This window comes from Notamacropus eugenii, chromosome 2, assembly GCF_028372415.1.
Source record: "Notamacropus eugenii isolate mMacEug1 chromosome 2, mMacEug1.pri_v2, whole genome shotgun sequence".
In the NCBI taxonomy this organism is placed as follows: Eukaryota; Metazoa; Chordata; class Mammalia; order Diprotodontia; family Macropodidae; genus Notamacropus; species Notamacropus eugenii.
The window spans coordinates 76,441,478-76,462,720 of NC_092873.1; the positions used below are offsets into that span (position 1 = coordinate 76,441,478).

At 36.7% G+C, this 21,243-nt stretch overlaps 1 protein-coding gene across 4 annotated transcripts in view; it reads left to right on the forward strand.

Moving 5' to 3' along the window:
• The first annotated feature begins 14 nt into the window (after window positions 1–14).
• The window catches only part of CFAP52 (cilia and flagella associated protein 52), a 66,674-nt gene continuing 45,445 nt past the window's right edge, over window positions 15–21,243 (forward strand). For 2 of the 4 annotated variants that reach the window (XM_072641060.1, XM_072641063.1), the window contains exons 1-5: window positions 3,181–3,346; window positions 8,964–9,163; window positions 12,963–13,099; window positions 17,691–17,819; window positions 19,732–19,831. In XM_072641060.1, coding sequence (XP_072497161.1) covers window positions 3,274–3,346; window positions 8,964–9,163; window positions 12,963–13,099; window positions 17,691–17,819; window positions 19,732–19,831 — 639 coding nt within the window. In that variant the 5' untranslated portion in view covers window positions 3,181–3,273. Of the gene's footprint in view, window positions 241–3,180; window positions 3,347–8,963; window positions 9,164–12,962; window positions 13,100–17,690; window positions 17,820–19,731; window positions 19,832–21,243 lie in introns of those variants that run through there. The other 2 variants (XM_072641061.1, XM_072641062.1) reach the window with 2 other exon arrangements.

The window sequence follows — 21,243 nt, forward strand, 5'->3', positions numbered from 1 at the left end:
GACGGAGCCGGAAGTGGGGAGGGGAACCGGAAGGGCCTGGGAGAGAGAAGTCCTTACCAGGAAAGGGCCTAAGAAATCATGACTCCTCCTTTTAGAGATGAGAAAACTGACGCCCAGAAAGCGGAAGTGCTCTGTCCGGCTTCTCGGTTTTAAAGTGGTGGAGCTGGGATTCTAAACGTGAGATCCATGGCCCTTTGTGCTACACCAGCAGAAAGGGAATTTTAAAAAAGCAATGGAAAGGTAATTCAGGAAACCGGCCGATAGGCGGCGCAGTGCCTAGAGTGCTGGGTCGGGAGCCAGGAAGACCTGAGTTCAAATTCGCCCTCAGACATAAGGTAGCTGTGTGCCCCTGGGCAAGTCACTGAACTCCAGTTACCTCCTCTATAAAAAGGGGGCAAATAATAACATCTACCTCCCTGGGTTATTGTGAGGATCGAATGAGATTATAATTGTAAAGTACTTATAACACAGTGCCTGGGGGATAGTAGGTAGGTGCTATATAAATGTTAGATATTATTTTTTATTTATCCATTTAAGTTTAATCTTCATTATTAACATTTTTCTCCATCTTAACATCAACAAAACAATAAACCAAGCCCTGATTTGTGAGGTTTCCAAGTTGTAAATATTCATGTTAAAAATGTGGGTATGACCAAGTGCTTCAGCTAATCTAAACAGAATACCCAAGCTTTGTTGGTGATTGGTGAACTAAGGAGGAGACACGTTCTTACTTTTTATTAAACATGACATATTTGCACCTGATTAAACTTTTATCTGCCTCTTAGTGGGAGTGAGGCAATTGATCTGCCAACTTAATAACTCTCACCTTTACAGATGATTGATTACAGATACAAAAATTATAACATTTTTTCAGTTGATGAGTGCACTACATTTTCATTGTATATTTAGGATTTTTTGTGTTGTTCTAAAATTGTCATATATGTTTAATTCTATTTGACTAAAATATGGGCTAAAATGGCTTTTGATAGATTTGACTTATGTTAAACTTAAAAGTGTCTCATATACATAAAATTTAGAAACTAGTCATATTCACACGTTTATCAAGTGAAAACATAACTCCATCTTCTCGGTGTGAAAACTCCTACATATATTTTCAATAGGAAATTTTTTTCATTTAGCTGAAGCATTTGGTCAAATGCTCTGAGGCCTGAATAAAAATACTGGGCTGGACAGAATCAGAGATCTGAGTGCCTGGAGAAGAGATAGCTAACACCCTGAGAAGGAATGGTTTTGGTGGACAGAGCAAAGTCCTTAGTCTCAATCTAGATCTTCTGCCTCCACCGCCCTAGCTAGAGGCCCCTTGGCCAGAAGAACTTCTTGAACTTATTGTAAGGATTTAGAGAATTTGGACTTTTTCTTCAAATTAATCCTGCTTCCTCAAAGCTGAAAGAAAAGGAAAAAATGAAGGACTGGGTCTTTCTTTTTGTAAATCTACTCAGGTCTGACTTAGCAACACCAAAATCATCAGTCCTTCCATCTCTGTAAGCCCTTTATTCTTTCATGGCCAGCAACCAGCTTCTCCCATTTCCATATGGTCAGAAGGTCAGAAACCAGGTGCAAAATATATAAGCATGCTCTGTATAGCACACCAACATTTCTTATGCTGTAGATAAATTGTATAGCCAGCTTAGATGGCAACATGATAGGCCATAGGGAGCATACATTCCCATCAACACTCTAGTAAAGCTCTAAAAAGGAAATAGAACAATGATAAAGGAAAGCTAAGAGAAATGACTTTATAAACCACTGAGCAGAGGTAAACCAGAAGAGTCACAAGATAAAGCACAAAACCAGCCTGGAGCCACAAGACCACATCAACACCTAGGCAATGTAACACACAGGTTGCATAGTGCCCAGGCAGTCCACTCCATGGCAAAAGATAGGACCAGCCAAGTATCCAGGCAATACCATGCTGGATAGCCAGTGCCTGAACTCTATCCAGATATAGGATGAGATCAGCACCCAGGAAGCATCAAGCTCAGGCAGCCAGCCCTCTCTTACGATTCTATAGTAGAGAACAGAGCCAAACCAGTACCCAAGCTGATCAGGTCCCAGACAGCCCAATCCAGAGCCATATCAGATGGGGCAACGCAGTGCTCAGCAGCTCACACCTTAGCCACAGAGGGAGACAGAGCCATCCTAATGCTCAGGGCCAATGAACCATGACCCGTAGGAGGCCTGTTACCAATACGATTGGCCACGTTCAGTTAGGGCTTATAAGGGTTACAGCAAAAGATGGAGGCGGGACTCTGGGGTCAAGACTCTAGAAGGAGGAGACTGAGAAGGAAAAGTCAAAAGCTAAGTCAAGGTAGCAGAAGAATACCAGATTCCTACAGGGGATACCCACTCCATATAGGTCCAAACAACCGTACTAATGAAACAAGAAGATATCAGCCTCTTAGCCCTACTTCGAAAGTGGACATAGTAGCTCACTCTATTCTTTCCTCAACCTGCCCTTACATTTACAAACTGGGTTTTGTATCACATCTTCAAAAGGCAGCTGTATTCTCAGGCCAACTTTTCCTACATGTACAAAAATATTTATAGCAGCTCTTTTAGTGGTGGCAAACAACTGGAAGTTGAGGAGACACCCATCAATTGGAAAAAGGCTGGAACAAGTTGTGATATATGATTGTGACAGAATACTATTATGCAATAAGAAATGATTAACAGGATGCTTTCAGAAAAACCTGGAAAGGCATGAACTGATGCAAAGTGAAGTCAGCAGAACCAGAAGAACATTGTATACACTAACCGGAATATTGTACAACTGGGAATGACTTAGCAATGCAAAGATCCAAGATAACTCTGAAGAACCTATGATGAAAAATGCTATCTCTTCCCAGAGGAAGAACTGATGGAATCTGAATGCACATTTTTTTTACTTTCTTTATTTTTCTTGTGTTTTCGTCTGTGTTTTCTTCTACACAATGGCTAATATAGAAATATGTTTTCTAAACCTGCAAATGCATCTATTATCTTTATCAAATTGTGAGGAAAAGGAGGGATCGGAGAGAATTTGGAGCTCAAACTTGTAAAAAAAAAATGAAGGTTAAAATTTGTACTTGGGAAAAATTCGGAACTGGGACTGATTCCTCCCAGTCCCACGGACGAACGAGCCCTTTCCTAGGACCAGAGATGTGCAGGAGGCTTTGTACGCAAGCGCAGCTGCTGGTTGGTTGCCATCGCGACAGAGGGACGCGGAGTGCTGGGCAGTGAGTTTCAGCGAAGAAGGCGAGCGGTGCTGCGGCGATGGCGGATTCCACTACTCCGCCAGAATCCGAGGTGCTTGGACTGGAGCTAGAAGCAGTAATTGGCTTCAATGGTGAGGCACGAAGAGAGATGCTAATCCGGTTCTGTCGCTGGGCTGTTATGAAAGTCACTTCGCCCCAGGGACCCTCACTCTGTAATATGGATACTGGGTTTATCATTTCTAAGGACCCTTCCAGCCCTAACATCCTTTACTCCTAAGATTCGGTGAGCCCCGAGATGGCCTAGAAACCTGCGGTCCTAGGGGTGGAGTGGCAATTGGGGGATTTGAGGCAGGAAACAGTGTGCGGACTACCAACCTTTTGCCCTGGAGTCCAGCTCTCATTTACTGCTCTGAGGGGAGCGGACAGATAAAGAGGAGAGGAGAACTAGCTACAACGATGGTGGGTAGAGAGGGCGGAAATCATGAAGAATGATTGCCTAGGCTGATTGACTGGCTGACCACTGGCCCTCGTAATAGGTGAAGTTGTTCTAAAGCACCTTCTCCACTTTGGGAGTCCCTAATGTCAGCCTTCCACCTTTGTCCTTTCTGACCCAAAGCATTATACTTTTCCTCCAGTCACTTGAGATTGGACACTACTATGTATTTGACTCTATTTGCTTCCGAGTCAAAATCTACAGTGCTGTTAACCCATCTATCTTATCTGTTTTCTCTGCCTTCCGAAATACCGAGAAAAATGGTAACTAGATAATTTGGGGGCAAAAAATTTGATTTGGGGTGAGAATGGGTGGAGGGGAGTGAAGAAGAGTGGAAGGAGGGCAGGTAATTTGTATCATTCATCGTGGGGGTGATTTGTTGTCAGACTCAAAGGAAAAACTCCAATACGGAGGTTTTCAAACGAAGTGGTAATAATACCAGGCTTGTAATTTTTTTAGTTTCCTCAAGTGCTTTCCTCCGTGCAAATGTTTTGTTTTCCTTTTTGGTCCCGATATGTGTGCTGTACTGTGGACTGCTTCTGCTGCTCTATAATTTAATCTCCTAGAGTAATAATGAAAAAGATATTAACTAACACATAGTGCTTTAAGGTGTGCAAAGCTTGTTACAATGATGCCCAGGGTCACACAGCTAGTGGGGTCTGAGGCTTCATTAGAAGTCAGGTCTTCCTGACTTCAGGTCCAGCACTCTACCCACTGTGTCATCTAATTCTTAGAGTTGCCTGGGGGACTTGGGGTGGGAGTAGGGGAATGGAAGGTTAAATTAATGGCCAGTGGTCACAAAGGAAGTATGTGTCAGAGGCAGAATTTGAACACAAGTCTTTCTGACTACTGTGACTGGAAAATGTGGAATAAGGTTGCAAAGTTATATGGGACTGAAGAGTGGAAATCCTTGAATATTATACTGAAGGGTTTGGACTTTATATTTAGAAGACTTTAGAGGGAATAGATATTCTAAGTACTCACTATAGAGTTTAATGCTGGAGAAGAGATTATATATTTTTCATTGACTGGATATTTTAATGGAATGTCTCATCAAAATAGCTGAAATATATTAACTAGTCTATTCTTTGGAGTTCATATATGCTTGGAACCTTTCTAATATAGTGGACTTACTGTGTACTATAATTGTCTTTATGTTTCTGTTAGACTGTAAGATTCATGAGAGGGATTTGAGTGGGTTTTTTTTTAATTTTTTGTCTCCTTCAATACCTAGAATTCAATTTCTAGGATCAGAATAGGCTTCTTATAGGAGGTTGCACTTGAGCTGATCTTAGAAGGATGGTTAGGAATTCTGTGAAGCGGAGATGAGGGAGTGTAATCCAGGCAAAGGAAACTGGGGAAAAGGGAAAAAGTATTTACATAACTTATTCCACTATGTGCCAGGCACTGTGTAAATCATTTTACAAATATTATCTCACTTTACAAGATTGGTGGTATTTTTTCCCCATTTTATATTTGAGGAAATATACAAAGAAACAGAGGATTAAGTGACTTGTCCAGGGTGACATAGCTAGTAAGTCTCTGAGGCCAGATTTAAAACTCAGGTCTTCTTGACTTCAAACTCAGCCACTCTATCCATTGTACCACCTTTCTGATTAGAAATGGAATATTTTGTATGAGGAAGAGCAAGAACTCTGGTTTGGACAGAATGTAAGAAGAAGGATAATGGAGAGTGAATCTAGAATTCTAGGCCACTGCCAGATTGGGAAGGACTTTAAAAGCCAAATGGAGGAATTTATATTCTATCTTAGAGGCAACACTCACAAGAGCTTGTTTAGCATAGTAATGAAATGGTCAGATCTGTGCTTTAGGAAAATCATTTTGGCAGTGGTGTTGAGTGTTGATTGGAGAGGGAGGAGACTAGAGGCAGGGAAAGCAATGAGATCTGTTGTAATAGTTTAGTTAAGAAGTGATGAGAGCCTGAAGTAGAGAGACAGACAAATGAGTGGAGACAAGGAATACTTGAGATACATTGTAGAGACCTGAATGACTGTGAGAAGAAGAAGAAAGAGTTGAAAAAGACTTTTATTTTGGAAAGTTAAGTGATTAGAAGAATAATTTTGCCCTGGACAGAAACAGGTAAATTAGGAGAAGGGGTGGATTTAAAGAGAAAGACAAGGAACCATTTTGGATGTGTTGAGTTTCAAATACCTATTCTATTCCATAGAATACATAGGTGAAGATGTCCAGCAGGTAGTTAGGAATGCAGAACTCAGCAGAGATGATGCCTGGACATACAGATTCAGGAATCATCTGCATGTAGAGGTTAGTTGAACTCATGGTAACTATGAAATTACAAAACCAGAGAGAAGAGAAAAAGACTCGACAGACCCCACATATAAGGATGAATATATTCATAGAAGCCTGAGGAGTGATGAGACAGCTAGGAGGAGAATCAGGAGAGAACAGTCACGGAAATCCCCAAAGTGGAGGACATGTAGGCAAAGGGTGAGGTTAAAGTGCTAAATGCTTCAGAGAGATCAGGAAGGATAAGGTCTGAGAAAAGTAGAATGGTAGAACAGATAGAGATGGAACCTAGGGTCTGGATGACTTGGATTCCAAAATCCTGCCTCAGATGCTTAAATGCCAAGTGATATGAGACAGTGAAAGGTCTCTGTTTCAGTTTCCTTATCTGTAAAATGGGGATGATGATCACAGGGTCTACCTTACAGAGTTTGTTCTGAGGATCAAATGAGATAATACATATAAAATATTTTACAGAATTTAAAGTACTGTGTAAATGTGGGCTGTTATTATTTATAATAAGGCGATTAGTCAATCAGTAAACACTTGCTGAGTGCCTACTATGTGCCAGGAATTATTCTAAGGACTAAGCACATTTAAAAAACAGTCTTGCTTTTAAGGAGCTCACAGTCTAATATAATGGGGGAGACAATATGCAAAAAAATCTGTACAAAATAAATTGGAGATAATTAGTAGAGAGAAGGCTAGCATTAAAAGAGGACTTGGAAAGGTTTCCTGTAGAAGATGGGGCTTTAGCTGAGACTTGAAGATAGACTAGGAAGGCAAAAAAACAGGTGAAGAGGAAAAGAATTCCAGACACAGGTGACAGCCAACGAAAATGTATGGAATCAGGAGATGAAATGCCCGTCATGAAGAACAGAAAGGAAACCAGTGCTGCTGAGTAGCAGAGGATGATGTTAAGGTGACTTGAAGGGAGGAAAATGATGTCAGAGCAAGGGCAATTGGGAGAGCAAGGTGAGATAGAGTGACTGGGAGCTGAGGAACAAATTCTAGAAGGGAAAGATGGAAGGATAGAAGATTATAGACAGAGGAATATCAGCATTTTTGATAGTGGAGGTAGAACATAAGATCATAGATTTAGAACTGGAAAGTATATCAGAAGCTATTGCTGCATTTCCATCCCCATTTTACAGAAGACAAAACTGAGGCTGAGAGGTTAAGTGACTTGTGCAGGTGTTATCAAGGGTATTATTTATCATGCCTTTGTGGGGAAAATTTTGTCAGATACTGGGCTCCTTGAGAAAGGAGGGTCTGTATGAGCTGGATGGAGTGATTTTCCTAAAGCAAAGGACTGACTTTGTTATTAACCTGCTCAATTAACTGCAGTGGCTTCCTGTATTACGTCTAGGACTAAACATAAACTCTGTTTGGTATTTGAAGCTCTTTATAACTTGGCTTTAAACATGTTTAAAAATGTGGTGTTTTTTCTTTGCATAAGAGGGTTAGTTCCTTGAAGGCAAAAACTGTTTCATTTTCGCTTTTGTATACCCAGTGCCTTAAGTGAAATCTAGCACATAGTAGGTATTTAATTTAAGTGAATCTAAAAGGTGAGATTATTGAACCTTGATGGTGAGTTGAGTATTGATGGTGGTTTCTACAGGTGTCAGAGAGGGGAAAAAATCATACCCATATGGAGAGCATAAGTGAATATATATATATATATATATATATATATATATATATATATATATATATATATATATATATATATATATATATATATATATATATATACAGAGAGAGAGAGAGAGAGAGAGAGAGAGAGAAAGAGAGAATGAGAGAGAGAATGCAGCTAGGAGTGCAGTATCTTCTGGATGATGGGGTGGGAGGGAGTCAGATTTCGATGGTTGCAAAGAGATAGCAGGAGGGGGAAAAGAACAGGCTTAACATGAAATTTGTTTACAATAGAATCTGAGTTCCAGTGGGTGCAACAGAAAGGTAGGGTGGACTGGTATAGGGACTGGTGAAGTGTGGTGCTAACATGAATGCATGTGAAGGAACAAGGAGTGGTGTCCAGTGAAGGGAACTTTGGCCCAAGCCTCCTGAGACTTTCAATCATAAGGATTCTGAGCTGAGTCATAGAGTGGCAGATTGTTATACTTTTCACAATATCAGTGGTAGTGTTGATTTGATTTTCAGTTCCTGAGCGTGAGGTATAAATCATGGGGAGAAGATATGCATGTAGTGATGAAGATATCAGATCTTACTTGATGGTCAAGTTATGATCAGTGGGTCCCACAGCCTGGCTTCCCAGGGATCATTCCAGTTAGTAGATTAGTTCCCCCAGCTTTAGGGGTGTTTCCAGAACAATAGAAGTACTTAACCTGGGATCCATGAACTTGTTTTAAAAAAATATATTTTGATAATTGTATTTCAATATAATTGATTACCTTTGTAATCCTATGTATTTTAACCATTTAAAAACATTCTGAGAAGGGCTCTGAAGGATTTGCCAGATTGCTAATGGGGTCTATGGCACAGAAAAGATTAAGAACCTCTTACCCTACTCTACAGGTTCTTTGGTCTTGAACTGGTGGCCAGTGTAGTAGTTTCACAGTTGGAAGTCCTAGAAAACAATGAAATTGATACTAATAGGTAAATTTATAATGAGAGGGTGTTGGGGGAAAAAGGAAAAATAACTGAAGTCAAATTTCACCTACATAACAATTTCTTTTTTTTCTGGAACTGACCTTGTATACAATTACTCATGGTCCATCATCATTAGAGAAATCAAAATTTGTGTTATTGTTAAAGGCTTTTTGAGTACTATAGAATCATTTCTGTTAGTAAAACAGGAACATCTCTCCCAGTCATCAGTCATTTGGAGGTTACCTTGAAGTAGTTGCCTCAGAAAAGTCATGCAATATACTCTCAATAGCCACTGGCCACCAGTTCCCTATAATTTTTATGTAGTTATGTAATAGCAGCAACTTCTGCAACTGACTGCTTTTTCCTTTTGCTTCTTTTAGGACATGTTCCCAATGGTCTGATATGTCATCCTGATCAGGAACATTTGGTCTATCCTTTGGGTTGCACGGTCCTTATTGAGTCAATAAACACAAATAAGCAATATTTTCTACATGGACATGGCAATAATGTCTCCTGTGTTACTGTCTCCTCAAATGGCGCATATATTGCTTCTGGACAGGTTACCTTTATGGGGTTCAAGGTGAATAATTTAAGGATAATACATGTATAACATCATAGTTCTAGAGCTCCGATGAGGAACCTGAGGCCCAGGGAGTTTAAGTGACTTATCCAAAATCATAAAGTAGGAATCATCAAACGCAACATTTGAACTCAGGTTCTCTGACTCAGGAGCCAGTGTTCTTTAACCTATACTACACTGCCCTATTATTTACTTCTTTACTCATTTAGGATCATCCTCACAGAAAGACTTCTTATATAGGGTAGCTCAGCTTCTAGGAGTGAGCATTTTTCTACAAGCTAGGTTTGGTACTAAAGAAGTTAAATTGTGCAATGGATCTTTCTCTTTTGTTCCTTCCTTTTGCCTGACATTCTGGCTGAATTCTCTATGGGCTAGGGAGCCACACAGTCTTTGATTTTAATTATATATACATACATATATATTTATATATGTGCTATATGTGTATATTATATGTGTATTATATACGTGTATGTTTGTGTGTGTGTATGTGTGTGTATACAGGCAGCTAGGTGGTGAAGGGGCTAAAATGCTGTGCCTGGAGTCAGAAAGACTTCTCTTCCTAATTTCAAATCCAGCCTCAGATACTTACTAGCTGTGTGACCCTGGGCAAGTCACTTTACCCTGTTTGCCTCAGTTTCCTCATCTGTAAAATGGATGAAGAAAATGGCAAACCACTCCAGAATCTTTGCCAAGAAAATGCCACAAAGTCATGTAGAGTCAGGCATGACTGAATGACTGAGCAATGATATATGTATAAACTATTTATGTATATGTACATATACATACATGTATACATATATAGTTGTTGATTAGGAAAGCTATTCCAATGACTCATGGCATACGGATGGCTCTTAAAGATGATCTTGGGTAGCACAAATTGTGTTAGGGTCTACCATGCTGAGTATGGTTCTGGTGACCAACTACATGTGCAAGTTAGCTAAATACTGAGGGGCTCATCACTAGCTACTAAGGCAACCTATAAAACAAAGAAAAATGCAAAATGACTCTCAGTTCTATGTAGCTGCATTTTCTTTCTATGTTGATTGGTCTAGGGGGTGGATAGAGAGTAAAGGGTATTAAGAACAATAGTTTTGAGACCAGCTTTAAGCATTAACTAAGCTGTTGATATTCTAAATATGAGATCTTTGTCCAATAACCAACTGGTTGATGTACTATGGGGGAACGAATCACATCAATTTTAACAGTATTTAAATAAGTGAAACCTAACTCAAGAAAGTTGCAGCTAAATGAAAGGATGGCTAATGTTTGACTTGGAAATGCAAATCAAAGAGTCATCAGAGGTCATTTTATCATGTACCCCAACACAATAAGAAAAATAATTTCTTAGGCTACTTGGTCATCTTATCTTGAAATGATCATAATCATTGTTGTAGAGGATGAGACAAAATGCTTATGAAGAACTCAGTCAATAAGCATTTATTAAGTGCCTACTATTTGCAAGGCACTGTGCTATGCACTGTGGAAACAAAAAAGGCAAAAAAGATGGTCAGTCACTGCCCTCAAGGAACTCACAATCTGTTAGGGAAGACAATAAACAAGAAATGTATAAATAAGCTAATACAAAATTAAAATATTACTCTCCAGATTAATTAATCATATATTTTTTTACTCAATGGCCTCTTTGCACACATGAGCATGTCAGATAGTGGTAAAGAATGTCAGAAAATATAGTTTAGGATTAAGAAATGAAAGATGCTAACAATGTATAAAATATCCAGAAGCTTTACCCCTATACATCATGACTTCACGAAAAATGTGGAGAGGCTATGGATATAATTGAATAACATTATGCAAAAAAATTAAATTGATCATATCCTAATAGAAATGACTAGTGTCATATGGAAGTCATTTATTTAAAATTTTAAAAATATTTATATCTTTTGTTCTTACCTTACCTTCATTTTCAAATATCTCTGTCCCTCTTCTCCAAGGCTATCTTTTATAAAGTATAAAAAAAGAATACAAAAGAGGAAAAAAGGCAACTCTGTAAAATTAATCTGTCATTAATTGAATACAACAGCATATGCAATGTGTGGAAGTCATATCTGAACTAATTACTTTTGTACAATCAGATCATTGATTTGTTAAGGCAAAGATGAAAATTAATATGAAATTGTAGTAGAATAAGGAATAAAAACAAGAAGTACAATTAAAGTATTTCCAAACTGGCTATTCAGATAATACATTGAGACCCCCTCAAAAATGGAAAAAGGAGTGGATATAAACATGGATTATCATCATTTCCTAAGGAAATTTAGCAAAATAATTCTTATTGATATATGCAGAGAGACAGCTTGGGACAGTGAGACTTTAGAACATAAATTTACTGGCAAAATTTTAAGGAGAAAGATTACGAAAGGTATCTCTTAACAAAATAACTAGATGCATTGGAAGGAAAAACAAATGAATAGAAAGCTTGAAGTGGGATCCAATTAAGCTAGTCTATCCTAATTAGTGATTATTTTTTAAAAACATGAGTTCATAGAGCAAAATGCAGCTTTAAAGGATTGCCTCCATTGGGGTACCACTTACGCATAGGTTAAAATCCTAAAATATTCCTTGGAAGATGAAATAAATGTGTTGATTATTAATAGCAGTTGAGACATAAAACAAAGATGGCTATGTTCATCAAAGGAGTTTGCCACTGTCATGGAGAATGTCCAACACAGAGTTCAAATGAAAGAGTGATACCCTGTAGATGACAAAGTCCTCCAGATGTTCCTGTTATGGATGATGATATAATGATTGCCTCAAAATCCAGAACATTTCAAAGTCTCCTGTGATCCACAATCACTCAATGAAAGTTGGTCTAACAACACCACCAGGCTTCTCTCTGAAACAAAAATAACCTATCTTTTGAACACCAGTAGTATTCCAGTGATACTATATAACTCAAGGCATGAAGTAAATCTCAAAAAAAGAAAAAAATCAAAATTAAGGGTCATCCAAAGTGTAATGAAGAAATAATAGCACATGTAAATAGATTGCAGCATGGTACCAGTGAAGCATTAAAGATATTAAAGTGATGCATGAACAGAAGAAATAAGTGGGTCATAAAGAATGAAGGATAAGAGGGCAGCTAGAAAGCATAATGGATAGAGCACTGGCCCTGGAGTGAGGAGAACCTAAGTTCAAATCTGACCTCAGATCCTTGACACTTATTAGATGTGTGACCCCGGACAAGTCACTTAACCCCAACTGCCTCACAAAGGAAAAGGAAAAGAATGAAAGATAAAAGATGGATAGTACAAATTCATCACTGGTAATTTTGAAAGCTCCAGAAGAAGTGTGGACTATATAGTATCTATATGTGACATATAGATAATACAAGGCATATAAAAGATATGTATATATATATATATATATAATCAATAGATAGATACTATATATAGTATAGGTGGTTTAATATAGAAAATTTACATGAAGAATCCCACAGAATAACAAGGTCACCACTGATGCCAATAAAGGGAGGACCCAAATTGATAAGGTCCTTTATAATAACAAGATATTTTTTGAGGCATGGGATTAAAGCCAGAATTACTTGAAGAGAATTGGGACCTTATTTTAGGAAAAAAGTTGTTTCATTGATTTCATTTTTAAATGACTTGATCTAAGGTCAAGAGAATTGGTTTAAGAATTAAAGCAGTGAGAAATTGCCCTGCCAAGTTCCTATTTTGTTTTATCATTTGGTTATCTTCATAGTGATGATTGTTGCCATTCTGAAATATATATATATATATGTATATATATGTATATTTTATGTTTTTCTCACTTATAGGCAGATGTCATTTTGTGGGATTATGAGAAGAAGGAGCTGATTGCTCGATTGTCACTTCACAAGGGCAAAATTGAAGGTCTGGCTTTTTCTCCAAATAGCAAATACCTGGCGTCATTAGGAGGTCCAGATGATGGAAGGTAATGAGCTCAAAAATATTTTTTTTTCCCTCAACTTCCAAGTGATGAAATTCTTAGAATGTTGACTTTCTTAGGAGTAACCAAATTTATAGGTTAAGTGTTCTACATATGCAAAGCCCTTTATCAGATACTGAAAGAGACACAAAAGTAATGAGAGTGTGTGATTCTTTCCCCTAAGGTGTATATAATCTATTTGATGAGGCAAAACTTAATTGGTGGAAACATATACATGAAAATGAAAGATTATTGTACAACAATATATTAAGGAGATAACTCAATGAGAGGCAGTTTCATATGATGCATTTCCACCAAGATTCATATTTTTATAATTTAATATTTTATTTTTCCCCAATTACATGCAAAAATAATTTTTACATTTGTTTTCAAAAAATTTTGAGTTCCAAATTCTCTCCCCTCTCCTCTCATTGAGGAAACAAGCAATTTAATATGGGTTATACAATACATGTTTATTTTTAAATTATATGTATGCACTATTGTGCATTAAGTACATTATAAAATATATTTACATACATACTTTTAAAAGGATGAGCTGAAGATAAATGAAGCAAAATTTTGAACTACAGGCTATAAGTTCATTGTGTAATAAGCTGTTGTAAAAGTTCCAAGGTTCACTTGCCTAACTATAAGAATGCTGACTAGAAGATCTTTTGGCCTGTGGGAGCAAGCCCAGCATGGGTGGAATGTTCTACTGTGATATGGAAAGTTTCCTAACTTATTTTTGTACCTCTGGACCACCCTCTTTTGCCCAACATGAAGAGGGGACCGTTTTATGATGACTTAGTCAGTGAAGATGACTCATGTCTTGTCCATCCTGTGATCACCTATGTTGGTATATCATTTCTGGCCCTCTTGGAGGGTCATGAGCAAGGTCTGTCAACCAATAAGACTGTTTTATTTTGCCTCTTCAGAGTGTCTGGGTATCATGCCCTGTGAAAGCAAGGTCTGGAGAAAGGGAGCATCTCAGATTCCGTTCATTGAAGGGATCCTGTTCCTTTAATATATGGTTATTGGCTTAGAGCTCTCCCTCAGTAACTTTTCTTGCAGAATGGATAATTCTAAACTCCACAATAAGATAGTTTGAGATCTGGTACTGCTAGGCTGCCTTTCTTGCCACTTTAAAAAAAAAAAATAAAACTCTTACTATTCTTGACCCTTTCTTTTTGCTATATTTTTATAGCTCCATAAAGTAATTCTTGATTAATTTGATTGGTGTGACCCTGAGTAAATTAATTTAGGTAGTATTATCATTTTTATTATATTAACTTGGTTTACCTATAAGCAATTAACACTTTTCTAATTACTGAGTTATCTTTATCTGTGAACAGTGTTATGTAATTGTATCCATATAGTTTCTATATGTATTGGCAGGTAGATTTCCAAGTACTTCACACATTCTGTAATTACTTTTAATGGAATTTCTTTATTTCTTCTTGCTCAGTTTTGTCAGTAGTGTACAGAAATGCCGATGAATTATGCAAGATTTATTTATGTCTTGCAACTTTCCTGAAGTGATTAGTTGCTTAAATTAATTTTTAGTTGACTTAATAAGATTTTAAAAAAATATTGTTTCCATGTTGCCTATACTTGTTCTTTCACTTTCTTTTTCTTGCTTTATCACTATAGCTAGAATTTCTAGCACCATATCAAGTAGTTGTGCAAATTGACATCCTCACTTTATTCATGATCTTATTGGAAAGATCTCTAATTTATCTCTTTTATAAATAATGCCCATTCTTGGTTTTGAATAGATATTACTTATCTTATTGAGGAAAAATCCATTTATCTTCATATTCTCTAGCATTTGTAACAAGAATGAGTTCTGTATCTTGTCAAAAACATTTTCTGCATCTATTATAATAATCATATGATGATTGCTGCTTTTGCTATTAACACAGTTAATTCTGTTTATAGTTTTCCTACTATTTAGCCAATCTTGCATTCCTGGTATAAATCTAGGTATAGTGATTATAGTATATAATCTTTGAGATATGTTACTACAGTCTCCTTGCTATTTTATGTAGACATTTTGCATAAATTAGGCTTATTGGTTTATAGTTTTCTTTCTCTCTTTTGACTGTTCCTAATCAAACTATGAGGGCATATTTAGTGTGTAGAAGGAATTAGGTAGAAGCTCTTCCTTTCCTATTTTTGTAAACAGCTTATGTAATATCAGAATTAATCATTCTTTGATTTGATAGAATTCACTCATAAATCCGTCTGGATTGAGGTTTTTTCTCTATGTTCTCATTTAAAACATTCAATTTTTTGTTGTTGTTGAGATTGAGATATTTAAATTCTCTGCTTCTTCAGTTAATCTGGGTATTTTATTTTTGTAAGTATTCATCCATTTCATTTGCATTTTGCTGTAGATTATGTACCTAATCTGTTCCACTGATCAATTTCTCTATTTCTTTCCCAGCGCTAATTTGTTTTGATGATTACAGCTTTGTAGGCTAGCTTGAGATCTGGTATTGACAGGTACACAAACAAGTACAGAAACCTAGTGTTTGATAAACTCAAAGATCATTGCTATTGTTTACATTATAATTGTTTGTATTATTCATTGTTTGCACATAATTGAGGCAAAATGATTTCTAATAACTTTTTTCATTTGTTGCAAATTCATTTTTTATTTTTAATATTACCAATTTGATTTTTCTCTTTCTCTTTATCAAATTATTCAATGGTTTGTTATTTCTGAAACCAACTTCTAGTTTTATTTATTAAATTTTGGAGGTTTTTTGCCTTCAATTTTCTTAATTCCTCTTTTTGTTTTCAGGCTTTCAATTTCGGTGTTTAACTTAATGGGTTGTTTTTTTTTAATTGCTTGTTCTTCAGCTTCTTTTCGTTGCATGCGCAGTTCACTGATCTGTCCTTTTATTGATGAAAATGTCTAGAGATATAAAATTTCCCCTACAGACTGGTTTGGTTGCATCATCAAAATGTTGGCATGTTGTCCCAGTGTTGTCATTATCTACGATTCTATGATTTGCCCTTTGATTCATTGATTCTTTAAGATTCTTATTTAGTCTCCAATTAATTCTTAATAATTTCTTTGGTAGGTCTTCTTTGAATAAAATTTTATTGCATTGTAGTCAATCAAAGATATATTTAATATTTCTGATTTTTTGCATTTATTTGTGAGGTTTTTATGATCTAACATATTGTCAATTTTCTTATAAGCTCCATGAACAGCTAAAATGTATACTCCTTTCTACTTCTATTCAATAATTTCCAGGAGTTTATTATATCTAATTTTTAAAAAATTCTCTTCAGATCTTTCTTGACTTTTTCTTTATGGTGAAATTTATCTTAGTCTTATGGCAATTCCCCATTATTATAATTTTGCTATCATGTTTTTCTGTAGAGTGAAATTATGGTGCTAAGTACTAGGGTACAAAGAAAGACAAAAGATAGTCCCTGCTCTCGGGGAACTCACAGTTCACGGAAACAACCATGTACAAATAAGTTTTATTCAGGATACATTGGAAATGACCAAGTAGGCAAAGCACTAAAACCAAAGGGGATTGGGAAAGGTTTCCCAATGGAGTTTATTCAGTTAGTCAATGAGTAAGCATTTATTAAATATCTACTATGTGCTAAGCATTGAGACTACAAAGAAAGGCACAAAACAATCCTTGCCTCCTTTTTTATTTTTGTTCTTTTGTTTTGTACTTGTGTACCGGTGAGAATTTTTCTCTATCTTGTATTATTTTCCTTTCCCCTTTTCCTTTCCTCTTTTGAGATAACAAAAGCATAGCAAAATACCTCCCAAACCTTATTAGATTCCCTCACTGACCCTTGAAAATAATAGGATCCTAAGGGGATGCACGTACCATTCCCCTATATGTGTTGCTGAGTTGTTTCAGTCCTGTCTGACTCTTTGTGATCCCATTTGGTTTTTTTGGCAAAGATACTGGAATGGTTTACTATTTCCTTCTCCAGCTCACTTTACAGATGAGGAAACGGATGAGGTAAACAGCCTAAAGTGATTTTCCCAGCTAGTAAGTGTCTGAAGCCAAATGTGAACTTGGGAAGATAGTCTTCCTGAGTGTAGGCTGGGCCACTGTATCCGTTGTTCCACCTAGCTATTCTGATACTCCCCATATTAGAGTGTAACAATTCATCCTTCCTTAATCTGTTATGATATTTTTCTCATATTTACCTTTTTATACTTCTCGTGACTCCTGTATTTATATTTCAAAGTTTCTACTTAGCTACTTCTGGTTGCCTAATCAGGAATGTTTGGAAATGAAAAGAACTTTACTATCAGCCTCACAATTAAATTCAGTCAGAAGTCAGTCAACAGTTGTTTATTAAATATCCACAGCTAGGCCCTGTGCTTGGGATACAGACAAAAATAAAACAATCCCTCTTCTCAAGGGGCTACTAGGGAAAGAAGGTATGTGTCAGTTATTATGCTAGATACTGAGGACACAAATATAGTGAGTGAAATAATTGCTGGAAAAGAGCTTACATTAAAATGATTAAAGATAGTCCTAGTTTCCATTTTTCTTAATCTAATTCCCCTGAGATGCTCTGCTGTTAAGTATTGTTTCTGTTTTGGCAGTGTGGTTGTGTGGAGTGTCACCAAGAGAGACGCCATCTGTGGCAGTCCTGCAGCAGGCCTTAATGTCGGGAATGCCACAACCATTATCTATTCCAACTGCCGAGATGAGATGTTTGTTACTGCTGGAAAGTAAGATTCTTCAATATTTTCTGAGTTGTAAATAGTATTTTTTTCCCTCACATAGAAAGCATATTAGCATCCAAATTGAAGGGCAAAAACCTTTAATCATAGACATTTGACGAGATAATTTTTTAAAATTATATAACAATTTCAAAGTGTTTTCAGATAAAAGCATTGGTTTGTATCTATGTGGAAGAATGTACATTTTCCTACTGCAAGATCATTTTTTTTTTTGGAAAGAAAATAAAATATTAAAAAGTTCATTATAGTTGTTGCCTTTTTTTAGTCTTCTGAGAGATACTTCTGGGTGATATCTCTGCCACTTGGTTCACACAATGCATCACTGGTGATATTGGTGCCCCACTTATGTCTACCATGCAACCCTCCATTGCCCTTTCTATCATCCACAATTCTGATTGTTCATAATTACATAATTTGTAGCCATATAGTATCTCCAAAAGAATACTAGTATTACCATTCTCCATTCAGCTCATTTTTTTCCCCATTCTGGATGGTTAAACCAAACTCTTTTCAGTGACTCAATAACTCCTTAGATCTCATTTGGGAGCTTCTACAAAAGAAGCATATTGGAAAACTCAACCTTTAATTCAGAATCTTTGCAATGTTTGCAAGAAATCTTCCATGATGATGGCAAACATGTTGGGAGAATATAATTCTCCCTGTTTTGTACCTTACTTGATATGAGCAAACAAAGTTATATCTGTTGCTACGTCTTTTGGGGAGGGCACCTTTTATAACTTTAAAAATATTCATAGAAGATGCCTTGTGAGAAAGCTTTTATGATAATATTTTGCTTTATTGTACATACTACTTTTTAAAAAAAATTAATGTTTTCTGTTTTACATGTCACCATAGTATCCCATGTGTTCCCTACCTTCTCCCTAAGAGCCATCCCATATGACATATAGACATAATGTTTTTTTCAGTCAACAAATTATAAATATCCTGATAGAATGAGTGCTTCTATACATATATCTTGGACAGACCCTTCAAATAGATAATGAATTGGATAGGGGGATGAGTGGGTTGAATTACATTTAGGAAATTGTGTAGGGTTCTTAATGGTCCCAAGTTTCTTCCTAGGACAAAACCCTACCTTTTTTTTTTTTTTAATATCACCTCTTTTTCTGGAAAATCTGTATGGCTATAAGTCATGGAATACAACAGTCCCTGAAGAATTAAAATCACAGGAAAGACAGTATAGAGAGAGTCTCACAGACTCATGAGAAGATTGCAACACATGAAGAACTGTATAGTAGAAATGGCATAATGATCTCATTGGAGATATGTGTGACTTAAAAAAGAAATTTGCCAGTTAAATAGTAAGAATGTAGGGTAGCTAGGCCTTATGTTCTATTGTATCTACATTATGTCAAGATGTCCAGAGAAAGACCCTCTGGCACATTAAGTGGAGTCCTTACACAGGATTTATGTGAAGACATGAGCCAGAATCCCATAGGATGAGAAGGATGTTTCGATTATGATTTGTACCCTTGGAGAGAGTCCACACATTGATGAAATCATGAAAACATGGAAGTATTAGTGTATATATGCATTCATGTGGGCTGAAATAACAATGTGAGGAGGAGACCTACCTTTCCTAATTGGCCTAAAGATAATTGCATTTAACTTAAATAAGATGGGTATTGGGAATATACAGCCTTCATAAATGCCTTTGCAGAGTAGAATCTTTGTACATTGAATCCTCTGGCAGAGGAGTTGATTGAAAAAAAATTAGAGAAGCACATGGCACTCCTAACCCAGCCCCTAGCTATCTTATCTGGCTCATCTTTTGGGAAACTGTAGCACACAGAGGGGACATGCTTTATATTTGTCACTAATAGATTATGTTTGTCAGCAGCTCTAAATTTGATTGTGAATTTCTTCTTTTTGGCTTCAGTGGAACAATCCGGGTATGGGAACTGGATTTCCCGAACAGGAAAATATGGCCAACTGAGTGCCAAACAGGACAGATGAAAAGAATAGTTCTAAGTATTGCAGTAAGTACAATGATATACCAGTTAATAATTCCAGTTGGAACAAAACTCCTTTTTTAATAAAGTTATTCTGGGAGTAGAGGAATCAAAGACAGTGATAGATTCCTCTGGGCTGAGTCTTTTGCAGCAGGTATCTAGATGGAAGCAGCAGCATTATCCTAAATACAAGATTCTTGAAAATGATCTCATGCCCAACTGAGATATGCTTCTATGTATAGTGGGATATACTTCTGGAATATTATTTCCTGGGAGCAAGTGTCATACCATTCAGGTCTTGCCTATGTATGAAATTGATATCATTTGGCTGGAAAACATACTGCTTAGGTCTATCTTTCTTAGGAGGAATGAGGTCCATGAAGGAAGGAATCTAGTTCTAAAAACAAATTCCTGGGCTACCTACATAACAAATCATCCAAGTATTTCATCTTCCTTTGAAATATGTCACATTTGCCTCTTCCTCACCATCCCCACCGCTCATTACCTCATGCCTGTAATGCTGTAGTAGGCTCCTCACTAATGTCCCTAGCTTCAATATCTAACACACATTAGCCTAATCTTCAGAAATTTCATTACTATTCCATTCAAAGATTCTTGACATATAAACTGGCAGGTATCGTGAGCTACTTTTTATATGATTAGAGGCAAAAGGTAATTGGGTTTCAGTATTTTTTCCTATAAAGGAAAAATTGCGTGGTGAAAAGGATCTGGCTGTATTTGTTCCCTCTAACAATTTTTTAACCTTTTACCCTCTATGTGTTTTCCTTCCCTAACAAAATCCTAACTTGATATCTTTTCTTGGAATGAAGGGCCTGAGGTTCTTGAAGACTCTTCCAGCAAAGCATGCATACCAACAGAACCCTGGAATGCTTATGTATCATTTGAGTCTAGTTAAGTGTTTTAATCAGGGAAGATGGCTATCAGCCATTTAATGAAATTTTTAGTCATGACAAGTCATGAAACATGGAAAATTATTGTCAGCGTACCCAATCCTTAATGAATCTTTCAAAATATAGTGTTCCAAACTCTCATTAATTAAATTCAATTAAATATTTACTAAGCATCCACTGTGCTTGACATGAAAGGGACATAAAATACAAATAAGAAACAATGCCTTGCCCCTCATGGAACTTATGAGGATATAACACACAAATAGTTTTGCAAAGGAAACAATACAGACTGCATTTTACAAAGTATTTTGAATTAGGAAATCCTTGCTCATTTGATGAAATTCTTTGTGGACTATATCTCTAGAAGGCTGGATGTGAGCCCATAGCATGACAAAATCAACCAATACATAGTTAAACATTCTTCCCTTGTGACCAATCTAAAAAGTAGACAGGACAGTTTTTTAAAAAGATTGAGTGTGAGTGTACAGAATTCATAATAGTCAGCTGGTATGGGTCAGCCCAGAGTCT